The sequence below is a fragment of the Panulirus ornatus genome, chromosome 1 (assembly GCF_036320965.1).
Source record: "Panulirus ornatus isolate Po-2019 chromosome 1, ASM3632096v1, whole genome shotgun sequence".
Classification (NCBI taxonomy): Eukaryota; Metazoa; Arthropoda; class Malacostraca; order Decapoda; family Palinuridae; genus Panulirus; species Panulirus ornatus.
This window is the reverse complement of record NC_092224.1, coordinates 9,073,687-9,094,242: the sequence shown is the minus strand read 5'-3', so window position 1 is coordinate 9,094,242 and position 20,556 is coordinate 9,073,687. Positions and strand designations below refer to the sequence as shown.

The 20,556-nt window shown below is 42.6% G+C and overlaps 1 protein-coding gene across 1 annotated transcript in view; it reads left to right on the top strand.

Moving 5' to 3' along the window:
* Nucleotides 1–20,556, top strand: part of LOC139755260 (condensin complex subunit 1-like) — a 549,693-nt gene that overhangs the window by 190,488 nt on the left and 338,649 nt on the right. The window contains exon 11 of the mRNA XM_071673408.1: nucleotides 7,691–7,856. Within this exon, the coding sequence (XP_071529509.1) occupies nucleotides 7,691–7,856 (166 nt within the window). The remainder of the gene's footprint in view (nucleotides 1–7,690; nucleotides 7,857–20,556) is intronic.

The following is a 20,556-nucleotide window of genomic DNA, read 5'->3' as shown; positions in this document are numbered from 1 at the left end:
ACACGTACACATGCCTTACATCCTTGATAAAAACTTTTCACTGCTTCTAACAACTTGCCTCCCACACCATATATTCTTAATACCTTCCACAGAGCATCTCTATCAACTCTATCATATGCCTTCTCCAGATCCATAAATGCTACATATAAATCCATTTGCTTTTCTAAGTATTTTTCACATACATTCTTCAAAGCAAACACCTGATCCACACATCCTCTACCACTTCTGAAACCACACTGCTCTTCCCCAATCTGATTCTCTGTACATGCTTTCACCCTCTCAATCAATACCCTCCCATATAATTTACCAGGAATACTCAACAAACTTATACCTCTGTAATTTGAGCACTCACTCTTATCCCCTTTGCCTTTGTACAATGGCACTATGCACGCATTCCGCCAATCCTCAGGCACCTCACCATGAGTCATACATACATTAAATAACCTTACCAACCAGTCAATAATACAGTCACCCCCTTTTTTAATAAATTCCACTGCAATACCATCCAAACCTGCTGCCTTGCCGGCTTTCATCTTCCGCAAAGCTTTCACTACCTCTTCTCTGTTTACCAAATCATTTTCCCTAACCCTCTCACTTTGCACACCACCTCGACCAAAACACCCTATATCTGCCACTCTATCATCAAACACATTCAACAAACCTTCAAAATACTCACTCCATCTCGTTCTCACATCACCACTACTTGTTATCACCTCCCCATTTGCGCCCTTCACTGAAGTTCCCATTTGCTCCCTTGTCTTACGCACTTTATTTACCTCCTTCCTGAACATCTTTTTATTCTCCCTAAAATTTAATGATACTCTCTCACCCCAACTCTCATTTGCTCTCTTTTTCAACTCTTGCACCTTTCTCTTGACCTCCTGTCTCTTTCTTTTATACATCTCCCACTCAATTGCATTTTTTCCCTGCAAAAATCGTCCAAATGCCTCTCTCTTCTCTTTCGCTAATAATCTTACTTCTTCATCCCACCACTCACTACCCTTTCTAATCAACCCACCTCCCACTCTTCTCATGCCACAAGCATCTTTTGCGCAATCCATCACTGATTCCCTAAATACATCCCATTCCTCCCCCACTCCCCTTACTTCCATTGTTCTCACCTTTTTCCATTCTGTACTCAGTCTCTCCTGGTACTTCATCACACAAGTCTCCTTCTCAAGCTCACTTACTCTCACCACCCTCTTCACCCCAACATTCACTCTTCTTTTCTGAAAACCCATACAAATCTTCACCTTAGCCTCCACAAGATAATGATCAGACATCCCTCCAGTTGCACCTCTCAGCACATTAACATCCAAAAGTCTCTCTTTTGCGCGCCTGTCAATTAACACGTAATCCAATAATGCTCTCTGGCCATCTCTCCTACTTACATACGTATACTTATGTATATCTCGCTTTTTAAACCAGGTATTCCCAATCACCAGTCCTTTTTCAGCACATAAATCTACAAGCTCTTCACCATTTCCATTTACAACACTGAACACCCAATGTATACCAATTATTCCCTCAACTGCCACATTACTCACCTTTGCATTCAAATCACCCATCACTATAACCTGGTCTCGTGCATCAAAACCACTAACACACTCATTCAGCTGCTCCCAAAACACTTGCCTCTCATGATCTTTCTTCTCATGCTCAGGTGCATATGCACCAATAATCACCCATCTCTCTCCATCAACTTTCAGTTTTACCCATATTAATCTAGAATTTACTTTTTTACATTCTATCACACACTCCCACAACTCCTGTTTCAGGAATATGTACATGTGTATATATGTATATGTTTGTGTGTGTATATGTATGTATATGTTGAAATGTATAGGTATGTATATGTGCTTGTGTGGGTGTTTATGTATATACATGTGTATGTGGGTGAGTTGGGCCATTCTTTCATCTGTTTCCTTGCGCTACCTAGCTAATGCGGAAGACAGCAACTAAGTATTATGATAATAATAATAAAAGAATGTGTATGTGAGTGGTTGGGCCATTCTTCATCTGTTTCCTTGCGCTACGTCACTGGCACGGGAAACAGCGGTTAAATATATCAATAATGATGTGTTAATGACTGATGGGCCATTGTTCGTATGGTTTTCTGGTGCTAGCTTGCTGATGCGGGAAACAGCGATTATGTATGATGATAATGAATGAACATCTTATAATTATTTTATTATATTTTATTGCTGTTTTCTGAATCAGCAAGAAAGTGCAAGGAAACAAACAAAGAATGGCCAAACCTGGACATACAGGATGGTGAGAGGTGTGCAAGGAATATTGTAAATTGGAATGATGTTGTATACTGGAGTCGACTGGGAAGTGAGTCAGTTGTTGTTTACTGATGATACAGCTTTGGTGGCTGATTCAGGTGAGAAACTGCAGAGCTTGGTGACTGAGTTTGGAAAAGTGTGTGAATGGAGAAAATTGAGAGTAAATGTGAATAAGAGTAAGGTTATTAGGTTCAGTATAGATGATGGACAGGATAGGATATAAGTTTGAATAGAGACTAATTGGAGGAAGTGAAGTGTTTTAGATATCTGGGAATGGACGTAGCAGTGGATGGAACCATGGAAGCAGAAGTGAGTAACAGTGTGGGGGAGGAGGTGATGGTTCATGGAGCAGTGAAGAATGTGTGGAAGGAGAGAACGTTATCTTGGAGAGCAAAAATGGGTATGTTTGAAGGAATAGTGGTTCCAATAATGTTATATAAGTGTGAGGCATGGGCTATAGATAGAGTTGTATGGAGGAGGGTGGATGTGTTGGAAATAAAATGTTTGAGGACAATATATTGTGTGAGGTGGTTTGATCGAGTAAGTAATAAAAGGGTAAGGGTTTGTTTGAGAGAGCAGAGGAGGGTGTATTGAAAAGGTTTAGTCACATAGAGAGAATGAGTGAGGAAAGGTTGAGAGAGAGGGCACGTGTTAGAGGTGAAGGGAACAAGAAGTGGGAGACTGAATTGGAGGTGGAAGGATGGAGTGAAAAAGATTTTAACTGATCAGGGCTTGAACATACAGGAGGATGAGAGGTGTGCAAGGAAGAGAGTGAATTGGAATGATGTGGTATACCGGGGTCAATGTGCTATCAGTGGACTGAATCAGGGTATGTGAAGCGTCTAGGGTAAACCATGGAAAGGTCTGTGGGGCCTGAATGTGGATAGGGAGCTGTGGTTTTGGTGCATTACATATGACACCTGGTGACTGAATGTTAATGAATGTGGCTTTTTTTGTTTGTTTGTTTTCCTGGCATTACCTTGCTGAAGCAGGGTAGGCGATGCTATATCCTGTATTGCGGGATAGTGATAGGAATGGATGAAGGCAAGCAAGTATGAATATATAGGTGGGTATATAGTATTTTTTTTTTTTCAACTTTCTAAAATGGGAAACAGAAGAAGGAGTCACGCGGGGAGTGCTCATCCTCCTCGAAGGCTCAGACTGGGGTGTCTAAATGTGTGTGGGTGTAACCAAGATGTGAAAAAAGGAGAGATAGGTAGTATGTTTGAGGAAAGGAACCTGGATGTTTTGGCTCTGAGTGAAACGAAGCTCAAGGGTAAAGGGGAAGAGTGGTTTGGGAATGTCTTGGGAGTAAAGTCAGGGGTTAGTGAGAGGACAAGAGCAAGGGAAGGAGTAGCAGTACTCCTGAAACAGGAGTTGTGGGAGGATGTGATAGAATGTAAGAAAGTAAATTTTCGATTAATATGGGTAAAACTGAAAGTTGATGGAGAGAGATGAGTGATTATTTGTGCATATGCACCTGGGCATGAGAAGAAAGATCATGAGAGGCAAGTGTTTCGGGAGCAGCTGAATGAGTGTGTTAGTGGTTTTGATGCACGAGACCGGGTTATAGTGATGGGTGATTTGAATGCAAAGGTGAGTAATGTGGCAGTTGAGGGAATAATTGGTATACATTGGGTATTCAGTGTTGTAAATGGAAATGGTGAAGAGCTTGTAGATTTATGTGCTGAAAAAGGACTGGTGATTGGGAATACCTGGTTTAAAAAGCGAGATATACATAAGTATACGTATGTAAGTAGGAGAGATGGCCAGAGAGCGTTATTGGTTTACGTGTTAATTGACAGGCGCGCGAAAGAGAGACTTTTGGATGTTAATGTGCTGAGAGGTGCAACTGGAGGGATGTCTGATCATTATCTTGTGGAGGCTAAGGTGAAGACTTGTATGGGTTTTCAGAAAAGAAGAGTGAATGTTGGGGTGAAGAGGGTGGTGAGAGTAAGTGAGCTTGGGAAGGAGACTTGTGTGAGGAAGTACCAGGAGAGACTGAGTACAGAATGGAATAAGGTGAGAACAATGGAAGTAAGGGGAGTGGGGGAGGAATGGGATGTATTTAGGGAAGCAGTGATGGATTGCGCAAAAGATGCTTATGGCATGAGAAGAGTGGGAGGTGGGTTGATTAGAAAGGGTAGTGAGTGGTGGGATGAAGAAGTAAGATTATTAGTGAAAGAGAAGAGAGAGGCATTTGGACGATTTATGCAGGGAAAAAATGCAATTGAGTGGGAGATGTATAAAAGAAAGGGACAGGAGGTCAAGAGAAAGGTGCAAGAGGTGAAAAAGAGAGCAAATGAGAGTTGGTGTGAGTGAGTATCATTAAATTTTAGGGAGAATAGATAGATGCTCTGGAAGGAGGTAAATAAAGTGCGTAAGACAAGGGAGCAAATGGGAACTTCAGTGAAGGGTGCAAATGGGGAGGTGATAACAAGTAGTGGTGATGTGAGAAGGAGATGGAGTGAGTATTTTGAAGGTTTGTTGACTGTGTTTGATGATAGAGTGGCAGATATAGGGTGTTTTGGTCGAGGTGGTGTGCAAAGTGAGAGGGTTAGGGAAAATGATTTGGTAAACAGAGAAGAGGTAGTGAAAGCTTTGCGGAAGATGAAAGCTGGCAAGACAGCAGGTTTGGATGGTATTGCAGTGGAATTTATTAAAAAAGGGGGTGACTGTATTATTGACTGGTTGGTAAGGTTATTTAATGTATGTATGTATGTATGTATGACTCATGGTCAAGTCAATTGGGAGGTGAGTTTGAATGGAGAAAAACTGGAGGAAGTGAAGTGTTTTAGATATCTGGGAGTGGATCTGTCAGCGGATGGAACCATGGAAGCGGAAGTGGATCATAGGGTGGGGGAGGGGGCGAAAATTTTGGGAGCCTTGAAAAATGTGTGGAAGTCGAGAACAGTATCTCGGAAAGCAAAAATGGGTATGTTTGAAGGAATAGTGGTTCCAACAATGTTGTATGGTTGCGAGGCGTGGGCTATGGATAGAGTTGTGCGCAGGAGGATGGATGTGCTGGAAATGAGATGTTTGAGGACAATGTGTGGTGTGAGGTGGTTTGATCGAGTAAGTAACGTAAGGGTAAGAGAGATGTGTGGAAATAAAAAGAGCGTGGTTGAGAGAGCAGAAGAGGGTGTTTTGAAATGGTTTGGTCACATGGAGAGAATGAGTGAGGAAAGATTGACCAAGAGGATATATGTGTCGGAGGTGGAGGGAACGAGGAGAAGAGGGAGACCAAATTGGAGGTGGAAAGATGGAGTGAAAAAGATTTTGTGTGATCGGGGCCTGAACATGCAGGAGGGTGTAAGGAGGGCAAGGAATAGAGTGAATTGGAGCGATGTGGTATACAGGGGTTGACGTGCTGTCAGTGGAGTGAATCAAGGCATGTGAAGCGTCTGGGGTAAACCATGGAAAGCTGTGTAGGTATGTATATTTGCGTGTGTGGACGTGTGTATGTACATGTGTATGGGGGGGGGGTTGGGCCATTTCTTTCGTCTGTTTCCTTGCGCTACCTCGCAAACGCGGGAGACAGCGACAAAGTATAAAAAAAAAAAAAAAAAAATGACTCATGGTGAGGCGCCTGAGGATTGGCGGAATGCGTGCATAGTGCCATTGTACAAAGGCAAAGGGGATAAGAGTGAGTGCTCAAATTACAGAGGTATACATTTGTTGAGTATTCCTGGTAAATTATATGGGAGGGTATTGATTGAGAGGGTGAAAGCATGTACAGAGCATCAGATTGGGGAAGAGCAGTGTGGTTTCAGAAGTGGTAGAGGATGTGTGGATCAGGTGTTTGCTTTGAAGAATGTATGTGAAAAATACTTAGAAAAGCAAATGGATTTGTATGTAGCATTTATGGATCTGGAGAAGGCATATGATAGAGTTGATAGAGATGCTCTGTGGAAGGTATTAAGAATATACGGTGTGGGAGGAAAGTTGTTAGAAGCAGTGAAAAGTTTTTATCAAGGATGTAAGGCATGTGTACATGTAGGAAGAGAGGAAAGTGATTGGTTCTCAGTGAATGTAGGTTTGCGACAGGGGTGTGTGATGTCTCCATGGTTGTTTAATTTGTTTATGGATGGGGTTGTTAGGGAGGTGAATGCAAGAGTTTTGGAAAGAGGGGCAAGTATGAAGTCTGTTGGGGATGAGAGAGCTTGGGAAGTGAGTCAGTTGTTGTTCGCTGATGATACAGCGCTGGTGGCTGATTCATGTGAGAAACTGCAGAAGCTGGTGACTGAGTTTGGTAAAGTGTGTGAAAGAAGAAAGTTAAGAGTAAATGTGAATAAGAGCAAGGTTATTAGGTACAGTAGGGTTGAGGGTCAAGTCAATTGGGAGGTGAGTTTGAATGGAGAAAAACTGGAGGAAGTGAAGTGTTTTAGATATCTGGGAGTGGATCTGGCAGCGGATGGAACCATGGAAGCGGAAGTGGTTCATAGGGTGGGGGAGGGGGCGAAAATTCTGGGAGCCTTGAAGAATGTGTGGAAGTCGAGAACATTATCTCGGAAAGCAAAAATGGGTATGTTTGAAGGAATAGTGGTTCCAACAATGTTGTATGGTTGCGAGGAGTGGGCTATGGATAGAGTTGTGCGCAGGAGGATGGATGTGCTGGAAATGAGATGTTTGAGGACAATGTGTGGTGTGAGGTGGTTTGATCGAGTGAGTAACGTAAGGGTAAGAGAGATGTGTGGAAATAAAAAGAGCGTGGTTGAGAGAGCAGAAGAGGGTGTTTTGAAATGGTTTGGGCACATGGAGAGAAAGAGTGAGGAAAGATTGACCAAGAGGATATATGTGTCGGAGGTGGAGGGAACGAGGAGAAGAGGGAGACCAAATTGGAGGTGGAAAGATGGAGTGAAAAAGATTTTGTGTGATCGGGGCCTGAACATGCAGGAGGGTGAAAGGAGGGCAAGGAATAGAGTGAATTGGAGCGATGTGGTATACCGGGGTTGACGTGCTATCAGTGGATTGAATCGGGGCATGTGAAGCGTCTGGGGTAAACCATGGAAAGCTGTGTGGGTATGTATATTTTGCGTGTGTGGACGTATGTATATACATGTGTATGGGGGTGGGTTGGGCCAATTCTTTCGTCTGTTTCCTTGCGCTACCTCGCAAATGCAGGAGACAGCGACAAAGCAAAAAAAAGAAAAAAAAAAATATGTGTATATGAGTGGATGGGTCATTCTTTGTCTGTTTCCTGGCACTACCTCTCTGGTGCAGGAAACAGTGAGTAAGTATAATGATGTAACTAGTAATTAATTTTTTATATTTTGCTTTGGCCAGTCTTTTTTTTTCAATTCAGTTATTATATTTCTTATTTTGAGAATTCAGTACAGAAGTTAGAGATATTATATTGGAAGTTAGAATCAAGAAAGATAATTATTCTATATATGGTACAGATGAAACAGATGAGGAAGATGATGGTGAAGATGACTTGCAAGAAAATGCAACCCTCAATGACGCTGTATCTGGAATAGCAGATGCACTTAATTGTAGTAAATTTCGTCGAGCAGTAAAACTCTTGCAAGCTTCTCTTAAGACCTTCCACAGGGCTGAAATCCTTGGGTAAGACCACTTTTCTTTTTTATTCCAAAACTTGCAGCTAGGACTTAGCCATGATTGTATTTTATAGAGTTTAGGGTCATGGTGTGTGGAGAAAATATATTGCTGTTTTCTATGTTAGCTGAGACTTCACGGGCAGCTGAGGCCCTAATCAAGGCCATCCCATTAACACTATATAAAGTAGTAGCACTACTTCTGAAGCAGGAGTTGTGGAAGTATGTGATAGGGTGTAAGAAAGAAAACTCTAGATTCATTTGGGTAAAACTTAAAGTGGATGGTGAGAGATGGGTGGTGCACCTGATCATGAGAAGAAAGATTATGAGAGGCAAGTGTTTTAGGAGCAGCTGAGTAAGTGTGTTAGCAGCTTTGATGCAGGGAACTGGGTCATAGTGATGGATGATTTAAATGCGAAGATGAGTGATGTGGCAATTGAGGGTATAATTGATGTTGTAAATGGAAATGTTGAAGAGCTTGTGGATTTGTGTGCTGAAAAAGGACTGATGATTGGGAATACCTGGTTTAAAAAGAAAGATATACATAAGTGTATGTGTATGATGGGGAGAGATGGTCAAAGGGCTGTATTGGATTACGTGTTAATTGATAGGTGTGTAAAAGAGATACTTTTGGATGTTATTGTTTCTGAGAGGGGCAGCTGGAGGGATTTCTGATCACTATCTTGTGGAGGCAAAGGTGAAGATTTGTAGAGGTTTCCAGAAAAGAAGAGAGAATGTTGGGGAGAGGAGAGTAGTAGCGTGAGTGAGCTTGGAAAGGAGACTTGTTTGAGGAAGTATCTGGAGAGATTATGTGTAGAATGGCAAAAGGTGAGGGGGAGCGGGTGAGGAATGAGATGCATTCAGGGAAACAGTGATGGCTTGCACAAAAGATGCTTGTGGCATGAGAAAGGTGTGAGATGGGCAGATTAGAAAGGGTAGTGAGTGGTGGGATGAAGTAAGATTGTTAGTGAAAGAGAAAATAGAGATGTTTCGACAATAATTGCAGGGAAGTAGTGCAGATGACTGGGAAATGTATAAAAGGAAACGACAAAAGGTCAAGAGAAAGGTGCAAGAGGTGAAAAAAGATGAGAGTTGGGGTGAGAGAGTATCATTAGATTTCAGGGAGAATAAAAAGATGTTTTGGAAGGTGGTAAATAACTTGTGCAAGACAAGAGAACAAATGGGAACATCGGTGAAGCTGGCAAGTAGGGAAGTAATAACAGTGTAGCGATGAAGTGAGAGGGAGATGGAGTATGAGGAGGATATTTAGTGTATGTATGGATCATGGTGAAGTGCCTAAGGATTGGCAGAATACATGCATAGTGCCTTTGTACAAAGGCAAAGGTAATAAAGGTGAGTGTACAAGCTACAGAGGTATAAGTTTGTTGAGTATCCCTCAGAAATTATATGGGAGGATATTGATTGAGAGGATGAATGCATGTACAGGACACCAGAGTAGGGAAAAGTGGTGTGGTTTCAGAAGTGGTAGAGGATGTGTGGATCAGGTGTTTGCTTTGAAGAATGGATGTGAGAAATGCCTAGAACAGATGGATTTGTATGTAGCATTTATGGATCTGCAAAAGGCATATGATAGGGTTGATAGAGATGCTTTTTGGAATGTTTTAAGAATATATGGTGTGGGAAGTAAGTTGCTAGATGCAGTGAAAAGTTTTTACCAAGGATATAAGGCATGTGTACGAGATCATGAGAGGCAAGTGTTTTGGGAGCAGCTAAATGAATGTGTTAGCGGTTTTGATGCACGAGACCGGGTTATAGTGATGGGTGATTTGAATGCAAAGGTGAGTAATGTGGCAGTTGAGGGAATAATTGGTATGCATGGGGTGTTCAGTGTTGTAAATGGAAATGGTGAAGAGCTTGTAGATTTATGTGCTGAAAAAGGACTGATGATTGGGAATACCTGGTTTAAAAAGCGAGATATACATAAGTATACTTATGTAAGTAGGAGAGATGGCCAGAGAGCGTTATTGGATTACGTGTTAATTGACAGGCGTGCGAAAGAGAGACTTTTGGATGTTAATGTGCTGAGAGGTGCAACTGGAGGGATGTCTGATCATTATCTTGTGGAGGCTAAGGTGAAGATTAGTATGGGTTTTCAGAAAAGAGGAGTGAATGTTGGGGTGAAGAAGGTGGTGAGAGTAAGTGAGCTTGGGAAGGAGACCTGTGTGGGGAAGTACCAGGAGAGACTGTGTACAGAATGGAAAAAGGTGAGAACAATGGAAGTAAGGGGAGTCGGGGAGGAATGGGATGTATTTAGGGAATCAGTGATGGATTGCGCAAAAGATGCTTGTGGCATGAGAAGAGTGGGAGGTGGGCTGTTTAGAAAGGGTAGTGAGTGGTGGGATGAAGAAGTAAGAGTATTAGTGAAAGAGAAGAGAGAGGCATTTGGACGATTTTTGCAGGGAAAAAATGCAATTGAGTGGGAGAAGTATAAAAGAAAGAGACAGGAGGTCAAGAGAAAGGTGCAAGAGGTGAAAAAAAGGGCAAATGAGAGTTGGGGTGAGAGACTATCAGTAAATTTTAGGGAGAATAAAAAGATGTTCTGGAAGGAGGTAAATAGGGTGCGTAAGACAAGGGAGCAAATGGGAACTTCAGTGAAGGGCGTAAATGGGGAGGTGATAACAAGTAGCGGTGATGTGAGAAGGAGATGGAATGAGTATTTTGAAGGTTTGTTGAATGTGTCTGATGACAGAGTGGCAGATATAGGGTGTTTTGGTCGAGGTGGTGTGCAAAGTGAGAGGGTTAGGGAAAATGATTTGGTAAACAGAGAAGAGGTAGTAAAAGCTTTGCGGAAGATGAAAGCCGGCAAGGCAGCAGGTTTGGATGGTATTGCAGTGGAATTTATTAAGAAAGGGGGTGACTGTATTGTTGACTGGTTGGTAAGGTTATTTAATGTATGTATGACTCATGGTGAGGTGCCTGAGGATTGGCGGAATGCGTGCATAGTGCCATTGTACAAAGGCAAAGGGGATAAGAGTGAGTGCTCAAATTACAGAGGTATAAGTTTGTTGAGTATTCCTGGTAAATTATATGGGAGGGTATTGATTGAGAGGGTGAAGGCATGTACAGAGCATCAGATTGGGGAAGAGCAGTGCGGTTTCAGAAGTGGTAGAGGATGTGTGGATCAGGTGTTTGCTTTGAAGAATGTATGTGAGAAATACTTAGAAAAGCAAATGGATTTGTATGTAGCATTTATGGATCTGGAGAAGGCATATGATAGAGTTGATAGAGATGCTCTGTGGAAGGTATTAAGAATATATGGTGTGGGAGGCAAGTTGTTAGAAGCAGTGAAAAGTTTTTATCGAGGATGTAAGGCATGTGTACGTGTAGGAAGAGAGGAAAGTGATTGGTTCTCAGTGAATGTAGGTTTGCGGCAGGGGTGTGTGATGTCTCCATGGTTGTTTAATTTGTTTATGGATGGGGTTGTAAGGGAGGTAAATGCAAGAGTCCTGGAAAGAGGGGCAAGTATGAAGTCTGTTGGGGATGAGAGAGCTTGGGAAGTGAGTCAATTGTTGTTCGCTGATGATACAGCGCTGGTGGCTGATTCATGTGAGAAACTGCAGAAGCTGGTGACTGAGTTTGGTAAAGTGTGTGGAAGAAGAAAGTTGAGAGTAAATGTGAATAAGAGCAAGGTTATTAGGTACAGTAGGGGTGAGGGTCAAGTCAATTGGGAGGTGAGTTTGAATGGAGAAAAACTGGAGGAAGTGAAGTGTTTTAGATATCTGGGAGTGGATCTGTCAGCGGATGGAACCATGGAAGCGGAAGTGGATCATAGGGTGGGGGAGGGGGCGAAAATTTTGGGAGCCTTGAAAAATGTGTGGAAGTCGAGAACATTATCTCGGAAAGCAAAAATGGGTATGTTTGAGGGAATAGTGGTTCCAACAATGCTGTATGGTTGCGAGGCGTGGGCTATGGATAGAGATGTGCGCAGGAGGATGGGTGTGCTGGAAATGAGATGTTTGAGGACAATGTGTGGTGTGAGGTGGTTTGATCGAGTAAGTAACGTAAGGGTAAGAGAGATGTGTGGAAATAAAAAGAGCGTGGTTGAGAGAGCAGAAGAGGGTGTTTTGAAATGGTTTGGGCACATGGAGAGAATGAGTGGGGAGAGATTGACCAAGAGGATATATGTGTCGGAGGTGGAGGGAACGAGGAGAAGAGGGAGACCAAATTGGAGGTGGAAAGATGGAGTGAAAAGGATTTTGTGTGATCGGGGCCTGAACATGCAGGAGGGTGAAGGGAGGGCAAGAAATAGAGTGAATTGGAGTCATGTGGTATACAGGGGTTGACGTGCTGTCAGTGGATTGAAGCAGGGCATGTGAAGCGTCTGGGGTAAACCATGGAAAGCTGTGTAGGTATGTATATTTGCGTGTGTGGACGTGTGTATGTACATGTGTATGGGGGGGGGGGGGTTGGGCCATTTCTTTCGTCTGTTTCCTTGCGCTACCTCGCAAACGCGGGAGACAGCGACAAAGTATAAAAAAAAAAAAAAAAAAAAAAAAAAAAAAACGAGGAGGAAGAGAGGAGTGATTGGTTCCCAGTGAACGTCAGTTTGCTATAGGGATATGTGATGTCCCCATGGTTGTTTGTTTATGAATGGGGTGGTTAGAGAGGTAAATGCAAGAGTTTTGGAGAGAGGGACGAGTATGCAAACTGTTGTAGATGAGAGGGCCTGGGAAGTAAGTCAGTTGTGGTTCACCGATGATACAGCTCTACAGGCTGATTTAGGCGAGAAACTGCAGAAGTTGTTGGCTGAGTTTGGAAAGGTGTGTGAAAGGAGAAAGTTGAGAGCAAATGCGAATAAGAGCAAGGTTATTAGGTTCAGTAGGGTTGAGGGATGATTTAATTGTAATATGAGTTTGAATGGAACAAAATTGGAGGAAGTCAAGTGTTTTAGATATCTGGGAGTGGACGTAGCAGTGGATGGAACCATGGAAGCGGAAGTAAGTCACATGATAGGGAGGGGACGAACGTTCTGGGAGCGATGAAGAATGTGTGGAAGGAGAGGACGATATCTTGGAGAGCAAAAATGGGTATGTTTGAAGGAATAGTAGTTCCCACAATGTTATATGGTTGCGAGGCATGGGCTATAGATAGGGTTGTATGGAATAGGTTGGATGTGTTAGAAAGGAAATGTTTGAGGACAATATGTAGTTGTGTGGTGGTTTGATCCAGTAAGTAATGAAAGGGTAGAGAGATATGTGGTAATAAAGAGTGTGGTTGAAAGAGTACAGAAGAGTGTTTTGAAATGGTGTAGACATATGGAGAGAATAAGTGAGGAAAGATTGACAAAGAGGATATGTGTGTCAGAGGTAGAGGGAACGAGGAGAAGTGGGAGACCAAATTGGAGGTGGAAGGATGAAGTGAAAAGATTTTGAGTTATCTTGGCCTGAACATACAGGAGGATGAAAAGAAGGCAAGGAATAGAGTGAAATAGAATATTGTGCTTACCAGGGTTAACATGCTGTCACTGGATTGAACCAGGGCATGTGGAGCGTCTGGGGTAAACCATGGAAAGGTCTGTGGTTCCTGGATGTGAATAGGGAGCTGTTGTTTTGGTGCATTACACATGAGAGCAACAGACTGAGTGTGAACGAATGTGGCCTTTTTTGACTGAAGCGTGGATACTGATGCAGTTTCCTGTGTGGTGGGTAGCAACAGTATTGGAATATGAATATGTACGTTTGTATACATGTATATGTCTGTGTATGTATGTATGTTTTTTATTATTATTTTTTTCACTCTCCCGCGTTAGTGAGGTAGCGCAAGGAAACAGACGAAAGAATGGCCCAACCCACCCACATACACATGTATATACATACACATCCACACACACAAATATACATACCTATTCATCTCAACGTATACGTACATATACACACACAGACATATACATATATACTCACGTGCATAATTCATACTGTCTGCCTTTATTCATTCCCATTGCCACCCTGCCACACATGAAATAACAACCCCCTCCCCCCTCATGTGTGCAAGGTAGCGCTAGGAAAAGACAACAAATGCCACATGTGTTCACACTCAGTCTCTAGCTGTCATGTAATAATGCACCGAAACCACAGCTCCCTTTCCACACACAGGCCCCACAGAACGTTCCACGGTTTACCCCAGATGCTTCACATACCCTGGTTCAATCCATTGACAGCACGTCGACCCCGGTAAACCACATCGTTCCAATTCACTCTATTCCTTGCACACCCTTCACCCTCCTGCATGTCCAGGCCCTGATCACTCAAAATCTTTTTCACTCCATCTTTCCACCTCCAATTTGGTCCCCCACTTCTCCTCGTTCCCTCCACCTCTGATACACATATCCTCTTGGTCAATCTTTCCTCACTCATTCTTTCCATGGGACCAAACCATTTCAAAACACCCTCTTCTGCTCTCTCAACCACACTCTTTTTATTACCACACATCTTTCTTACCCTATTAGTACTTACTCGATCAAACACTTCACACCACATATTGTCCTCATACATCTCATTTCCAGCACATCCACCCTCCTCTGCACAAGTCTATCTATTGCCCACACCTTGCAACCATATAACATTGTTGGAACCACTATTCCTTCAAACATACCCATTTTTGCTTTCCAAGATAATGTTCTCAACTTCCACACATTCTTCAACGCTCCCAGAACTTTTGTCCCCCTCCCCCACCCTATGATTCACTTCCGCTTCCATGGTTCCATCTGCTGCCAAAACCTCTCCCAGATATGTAAAACACTTCACTTCCGCCAGTTTTTCTCCATTCAAACTTACCTTCCAATTGACTTGTCCCTCAAGCCTACTATACCTAATAACCTTGCTCTTATTCACATTTGCTCTCAGCTTTCTTCTTTCACACACTTTGCCAAAGTCAGTCACAAGCTTCTGTAGTTTCTCACCTGAATCAGCCATCAGCGCTCTATCATCAGCGAACCTGAACTGACTCACTTTCCAAGCTTTCTCATCCACAACAGACTGCATACTTGCCCCTCTTTCCAAAACTCTTGTATTCACCTCCCTAACAACCCCATCTATAAACAAATTAAACAACCATGGAGACATCACACACCCCTGCCACAAACCTACATTCACTGAGAACCAATCACTTTCCCCTCTTCCTACACGTACACATGCCTTACATCCTCGATAAAAACTTTTCACTGCTTCTAACAGCTTGCCTCCCACTCTGTATGTTCTTAATACCTTCCATAGAGTATCTCTATCAACTCTATCATATGCCTTCTCCAGATCCATGACTGCTACATAATGGAACAATCCATTTGCTTTTCTAAGTAATTCTCACATACATTCTTCAAAGCAAACACCTGATTCACACATCCTCTACCACTTCTGAAACCACACTGCTCTTCCCCAATCTGATGCTCTCAGTCAATACCCTCCCATATAATTTCCCAGGAATACTCAACAAACTTATACCTCTGTAATTTGAGCACTCACTTTTATCCCCTTTGACTTTGTACAATGGCACTACGCAAGCAAACCGCCAATCCTCATGCACCTCACAATGAGTCATACACACATTGAATAACCTTACCAACCGGTCAACAATACAGTCACCCCCTTTTTTAATAAATTCCACTGCAATACCATCCAGACCTGCTGCCTTGCTGGCTTTAATCTTCCGCAAAGCTTTTACTACCCCTTCTCTGTTTACCATATCATTCTTGCTAACCCTCCCACTTTGCACACCACCTCGACCAAAACACCATATATCTGCCACTCTATCATCAAACAGATTCAACAAAACTTCATAATCCTCACTCCATCTCCTTCTCACATCACCACTACTTGTTATCACCTCCGCATTAGCCCCCTTCACTGAGGTTCCCATTTGTTCCCTTGTCTTACGCACTTTATTTACCTCCTTCCAAATCATCTTTTTATTCTTCTTAAAATTGAATGATACTCTCTCACTCCAACTCTCATTTGCCCTCTTTTTCACCTCTTGCACCTTTCTCTTGACCTCCTGCCTCTTTCTTTTATACATCTCCCAGTCATCTGCATTATTTCCCTGCAAAAATCGTCGAAATGCCTCTCTTCTCTTTCACTAATAATCTTACTTCTTCATCCCACCACTCACTACCCTTTCTAATCTGCCCACCTTCCACACTCTCATGCCACACGCATCTTTTGCGCAAGCCATCACTGCTTCCCTAAATACATCCCATTCCTCCCCCACTCCCCTTACCTCCTTTGTTCTCACCTTTTTCCATTCTGTACTCAGTCTCTCGTGGTACTTCCTCACACAAGTCTTCTTCCCAAGCTCACTTACTCTCACCACTCTCTTCACCCCAACATCCTCTCTTCTTTTCTGAAAACCTCTACAAATCTTCACCTTCGCCTCCACAAGATAATGATCATACATCTTCTTTTCTGAAAACCTCTACAAGTCTTCACCTTCACTTCCACAAGATAATGATCAGACATCCCTCCACTTGCACCTCTCAGCTCATTAACATCCAAAAGTCTCTCTTTCGCTCGCCTGTCATTTAACACGTAATCCAATAACGCTCTCTGGCCATCTCTCTTACTTACATACGTATACTTATGTATATCTATCTTTTTAAACCAGGTATTCCCAATCACCAGTCCTTTTTCAGCACATAAATCTACAAGCTCTTCACCATTTCCATTTACAACACTGAACACCCCTTGTACACCAATTATTCCCTCAACTGCCACATTACTCACCTTTGCATTCAAATCACCCATCACTATGACCCGGTCTCGTGCATCAAAACTAACACACTCACTCATCTGCTCCCAAAACACTTGCCTCTCATGATCGTTCTTCTCATTCCCAGGTGCATATGCACCAATATTCACCCATCTCTCTCCATCCACTTTCAGTTTTACCCATATCAATCTAGAGTCTACTTTCTTATACTCTATCACATACTGCCATATGTATTATATGTATATACATGTATTATATTGTATTTTAACTTTCTAAAAGGGGAAACAGAAGAAGAGTCATGCGGGAAGTGCTCATCCTCCACGAAGGCTCAGATTGGGGTGTCTAAATGTGTGTGGATGTAACCAAGATGAGAAAAAAGGGGAGATAGGTAGTATGTTTGAGGAAAGGAACCTGGATGTTTAGGCTCTGAGTGAAACGAAGCTCAAGGGTAAAGGGGAAGAGTGGTTTGGAAACGTCTTGGGAGTAAAGTCAGGGGTCATTGAGAGGACAAGAGCAAGGGAATGAGTAGCACTACTGAAACAGGAGTGGTGGGAGTATGTGATAGAGTGTAAGAAAGTAAACTCTCGATTGATATGGGTAAAACTGAAAGTTGATGGAGAGAGATGGGTGATTATTGGTGCATATGCACCTGGGCATGAGAAGAAAGATCATGAGAGGCAAGTGTTTTGGGAGCAGCTGAGTGAGTATGTTAGTGGTTTTGATGCACGAGACCAGGTTATAGTGATGGGTGATTTGAATGCAAAGGTGAGTAATGTGGCAGTTGAGGGAATAATTGGTATACATGGGACGTTCAGTGTTGTAAATGGAAATGGTGAAGAGCTTGTTGATTTATGTGCTGAAAAAGGACTGGTGATTGGGAATACCTGGTTTAAAAAGAGAGATATACATAGGTATATGTATGTAAGTAGGAGAGATGGCCAGAGAGCGTTATTGGATTACGTGTTAATTGATAGGTGCATGAAAGAGAGACTTTTGGATGTAAATGTGCTGAGAGGTGCAACTGGAGGGATGTCTGATCATTATCTTGTGGAGATGAAGGTGAAGATTTGTAGAGGTTTTCAGAAAAGAAGAGAGAATGTTGGGGTGAAGAGAGTGGTGAGAGCAAGAGAGCTTAGGAAGGAGACTTGTGTGAGGAAGTACCACGAGAGACTGAGTACAGAATGGAAAAAGTTGAGAAAAAAGGAGGTAAGGGGAGTGGGGGAGGAATGGGATGTACTTAGGGAAGCAATGATGGCTTGCGCAAAAGGTGCTTGTGTCATGAAAAGCGTGGGAGGTGGGCAGATTAGAAAGGGTAGTGAGTGGTGGGATGAAGAAGTAAGATTATTAGTGAAAGAGAAGAGAGAGGCGTTTGGACGATTTTTGCAAGGAAATAATGCAAGTGGGTGGGAGATGTATAAAAGAAAGAGACAGGAGGTCAAGAGAAAGGTGCAAGAGGTGAAAAAGAGGGCAAATGAGAGTTGGGGTGAGAGAGTATCATTAAATTTTAGGGAGAATAAAAAGATGTTTTGGAAGGAGGTAAATAAAGTGCATGAAGGGGGCTAATGGGGAGGTGATAACCAGTAGAGGTGATGTGAGAAGGAGATGGAGTGAGTATTTTGAAGGTTTGTTGAATGTGTTTGATGATAGAGTGGCAGATATAGGGTGTTTTGGTCGAGGTGGTGTGCAAAGTGAGAGGGTTAGGGAAAATGATTTGGTAAACAGAGAAGAGGTAGTAAAAGCTTTGCAGAAGATGAAAGCCGGCAAGGCAGTGGGTTTGGATAGTATTGCAGCGGAATTTATTAAAAAAGGGGGTGACTGTATTGATTGGTTGGTAAGGTTATTTAATTATTGTATGACTCATCGTGAGGTGCCTGAGGATTGGCGGAATGCTTGCATGGTGCCATTTTACAAAGGCAAAGGGGACAAAGGTGAGTGCTCAAATTACAGAGGTATAAGTTTGTTGAGTATTCCTGGGAAATTATATGGGAGAGTATTGATTGAGAGGGTGAAGGCATGTACAGAACACCAGAATGGGGAAGAGCAGTGTAGTTTCAGAAGTGGTAGAGGATGTGTGGATCAGGTGTTTGCTTTGAAGAATGTATGTGAGAAATACTTAGAAAAGCAAATGGATTTGTATTTAGCATTTATGGATCTGAGGAAGGCATATGATAGAGTTGATAGAGATGCTCTATGGAAGGTGTTAAGAATATATGGTGTGGGAGGCAAGTTGTTAGAAGCAGTGAAAAGTTTTTATCGAGGATGTAAGGCATGTGTATGAGTAGGAAGAAAGGAGTGTTTGGTTCCCAGTGAAGGTTGGTTTGTGGCAGGGGTGCGTGATGTTTCCATGGTTGTTTAGTTTGTTTATATGGATGGGGTTGTTAGAGAGGTGAATGCAAGAGTTTTGGAGAGAGGGGCACGTATGCAGTCTGTTGTGAATAGGAGGGCTGGTGGCTGATTCGGGTGAGAAACTGCAGTTTGGTAAAGTGTGTGAAAGAAGAAAGCTGAGAGTAAATGTGGATAAGAGTAAGGTTATTGGGTTCATTTGGGTTAAGGGACAAGTTAATTGGAAGGTAAGTTTGAATGGAGAAAAACTGGAGGAAGTGAAGTGTTTACATATCTGGGAATGGACTTAGCAGCAGATGGAACCATGGAAGTGGAAGTAGTCACAGGGTGGGGGAGGAGGCAAAGGTTCTGGGAGCGTCGAAGAATGTGTGGAAAGTGAGAACATTATCTCGGAGAGCAAAAATGGGTATGGAGGCATGGGCTATAGATAGGGTTGTGCAGAGGAGGGTGGATGTGTTGGAAATGAGATGTTTGAGGACAATATGTGGTGTGAGGTGGTTTGTTCAAGTAATTAATGAAAGGGTAAGAGAGATGTGTGGAAATGAAAAGAGTGTGGTTGAAAGAGCAGAAGGGGGTGTGTTGAAATGGTTTGGTCTCATTAGAGAATAAGTGAGGAAAGGTTGACAAAGAGGATATATGTACCAGAGGTGGAGGGAATGAGGAGAAGCAGGAGACCAAATTGGAGGCGGAAGGATGGAGGGAAAAAGATTTTGAGCGATTGGGGCCTGGACATACAGGAGGGTGAAAGGCATGCAAGGAATAGAATGAATTGGAAGGATGTGGCATACTGGGTCGACGTGCTGTCAATGAATTGAACCAGGGCATATGAAGTATCTAGGTAAACCATGGAAAGCTCTGTGAGGCCTGGATGTGGAAAGGGAGCTGTGGTTTCGGTGCATTTCACCGCAGCTAGTGACTGAGTGTGAACGAATGTGGCCTTTTTTGTCTTTTCCTGGTGCTGCCCCGCTGGATGGGGGGAGGATGCTATTTCAGGTGTGGTGACAACGGGAATAGATGAAGGTAGCAGGTATGGATATGTATATATGAATATGTATTTGTATGTATAAGTATGTAAACGTTGAAGTATGAAAAGTATAAGTATAAAAAAGATATATATATATATGAAGGTTTGTTGAATGTGTTTGATGATAGAGTGGCAGATATTGGGTGTTTTGGTTGAGGTGGTGTGCAAAGTGAGAGGGTCAGAGAGAATTGTTTGGGAAAGAGAGAATAGGTAGTGAAAGCTTTGCAGAAGATGAAAGCCAGCAAGGTGGTGGCTTTGGACGGTATAACTGGAATTTATTAAAAAAAAAAAGAGGGGGACAGTGTTGTTGATTGGTTGGTAAGGATATTCAGTGTATGTATGGTTCATAGTGAAGTGCCTGAGGATTGGCGGAATGCATGCATAGGACCATTGTACAAAGGCAAAAGGTATAAAGGTGAAGGTTCAAATTACAGAGGTATAAGTTTGTTGAGTATTGCTGGGGAAGAGCAGTGCGGTTTCAGAAGTGGTAGAGGATGTGTGGATCAGGTGTTTGCTTTGAAGAATGTTTGTGAGAATATTTTTTATTTATTTATTATACTTTGTCGCTGTCTCCTGCGTTAGCGAGGTAGCGCAAGGAAACAGACGAAAGAATGGCCCAACCCAC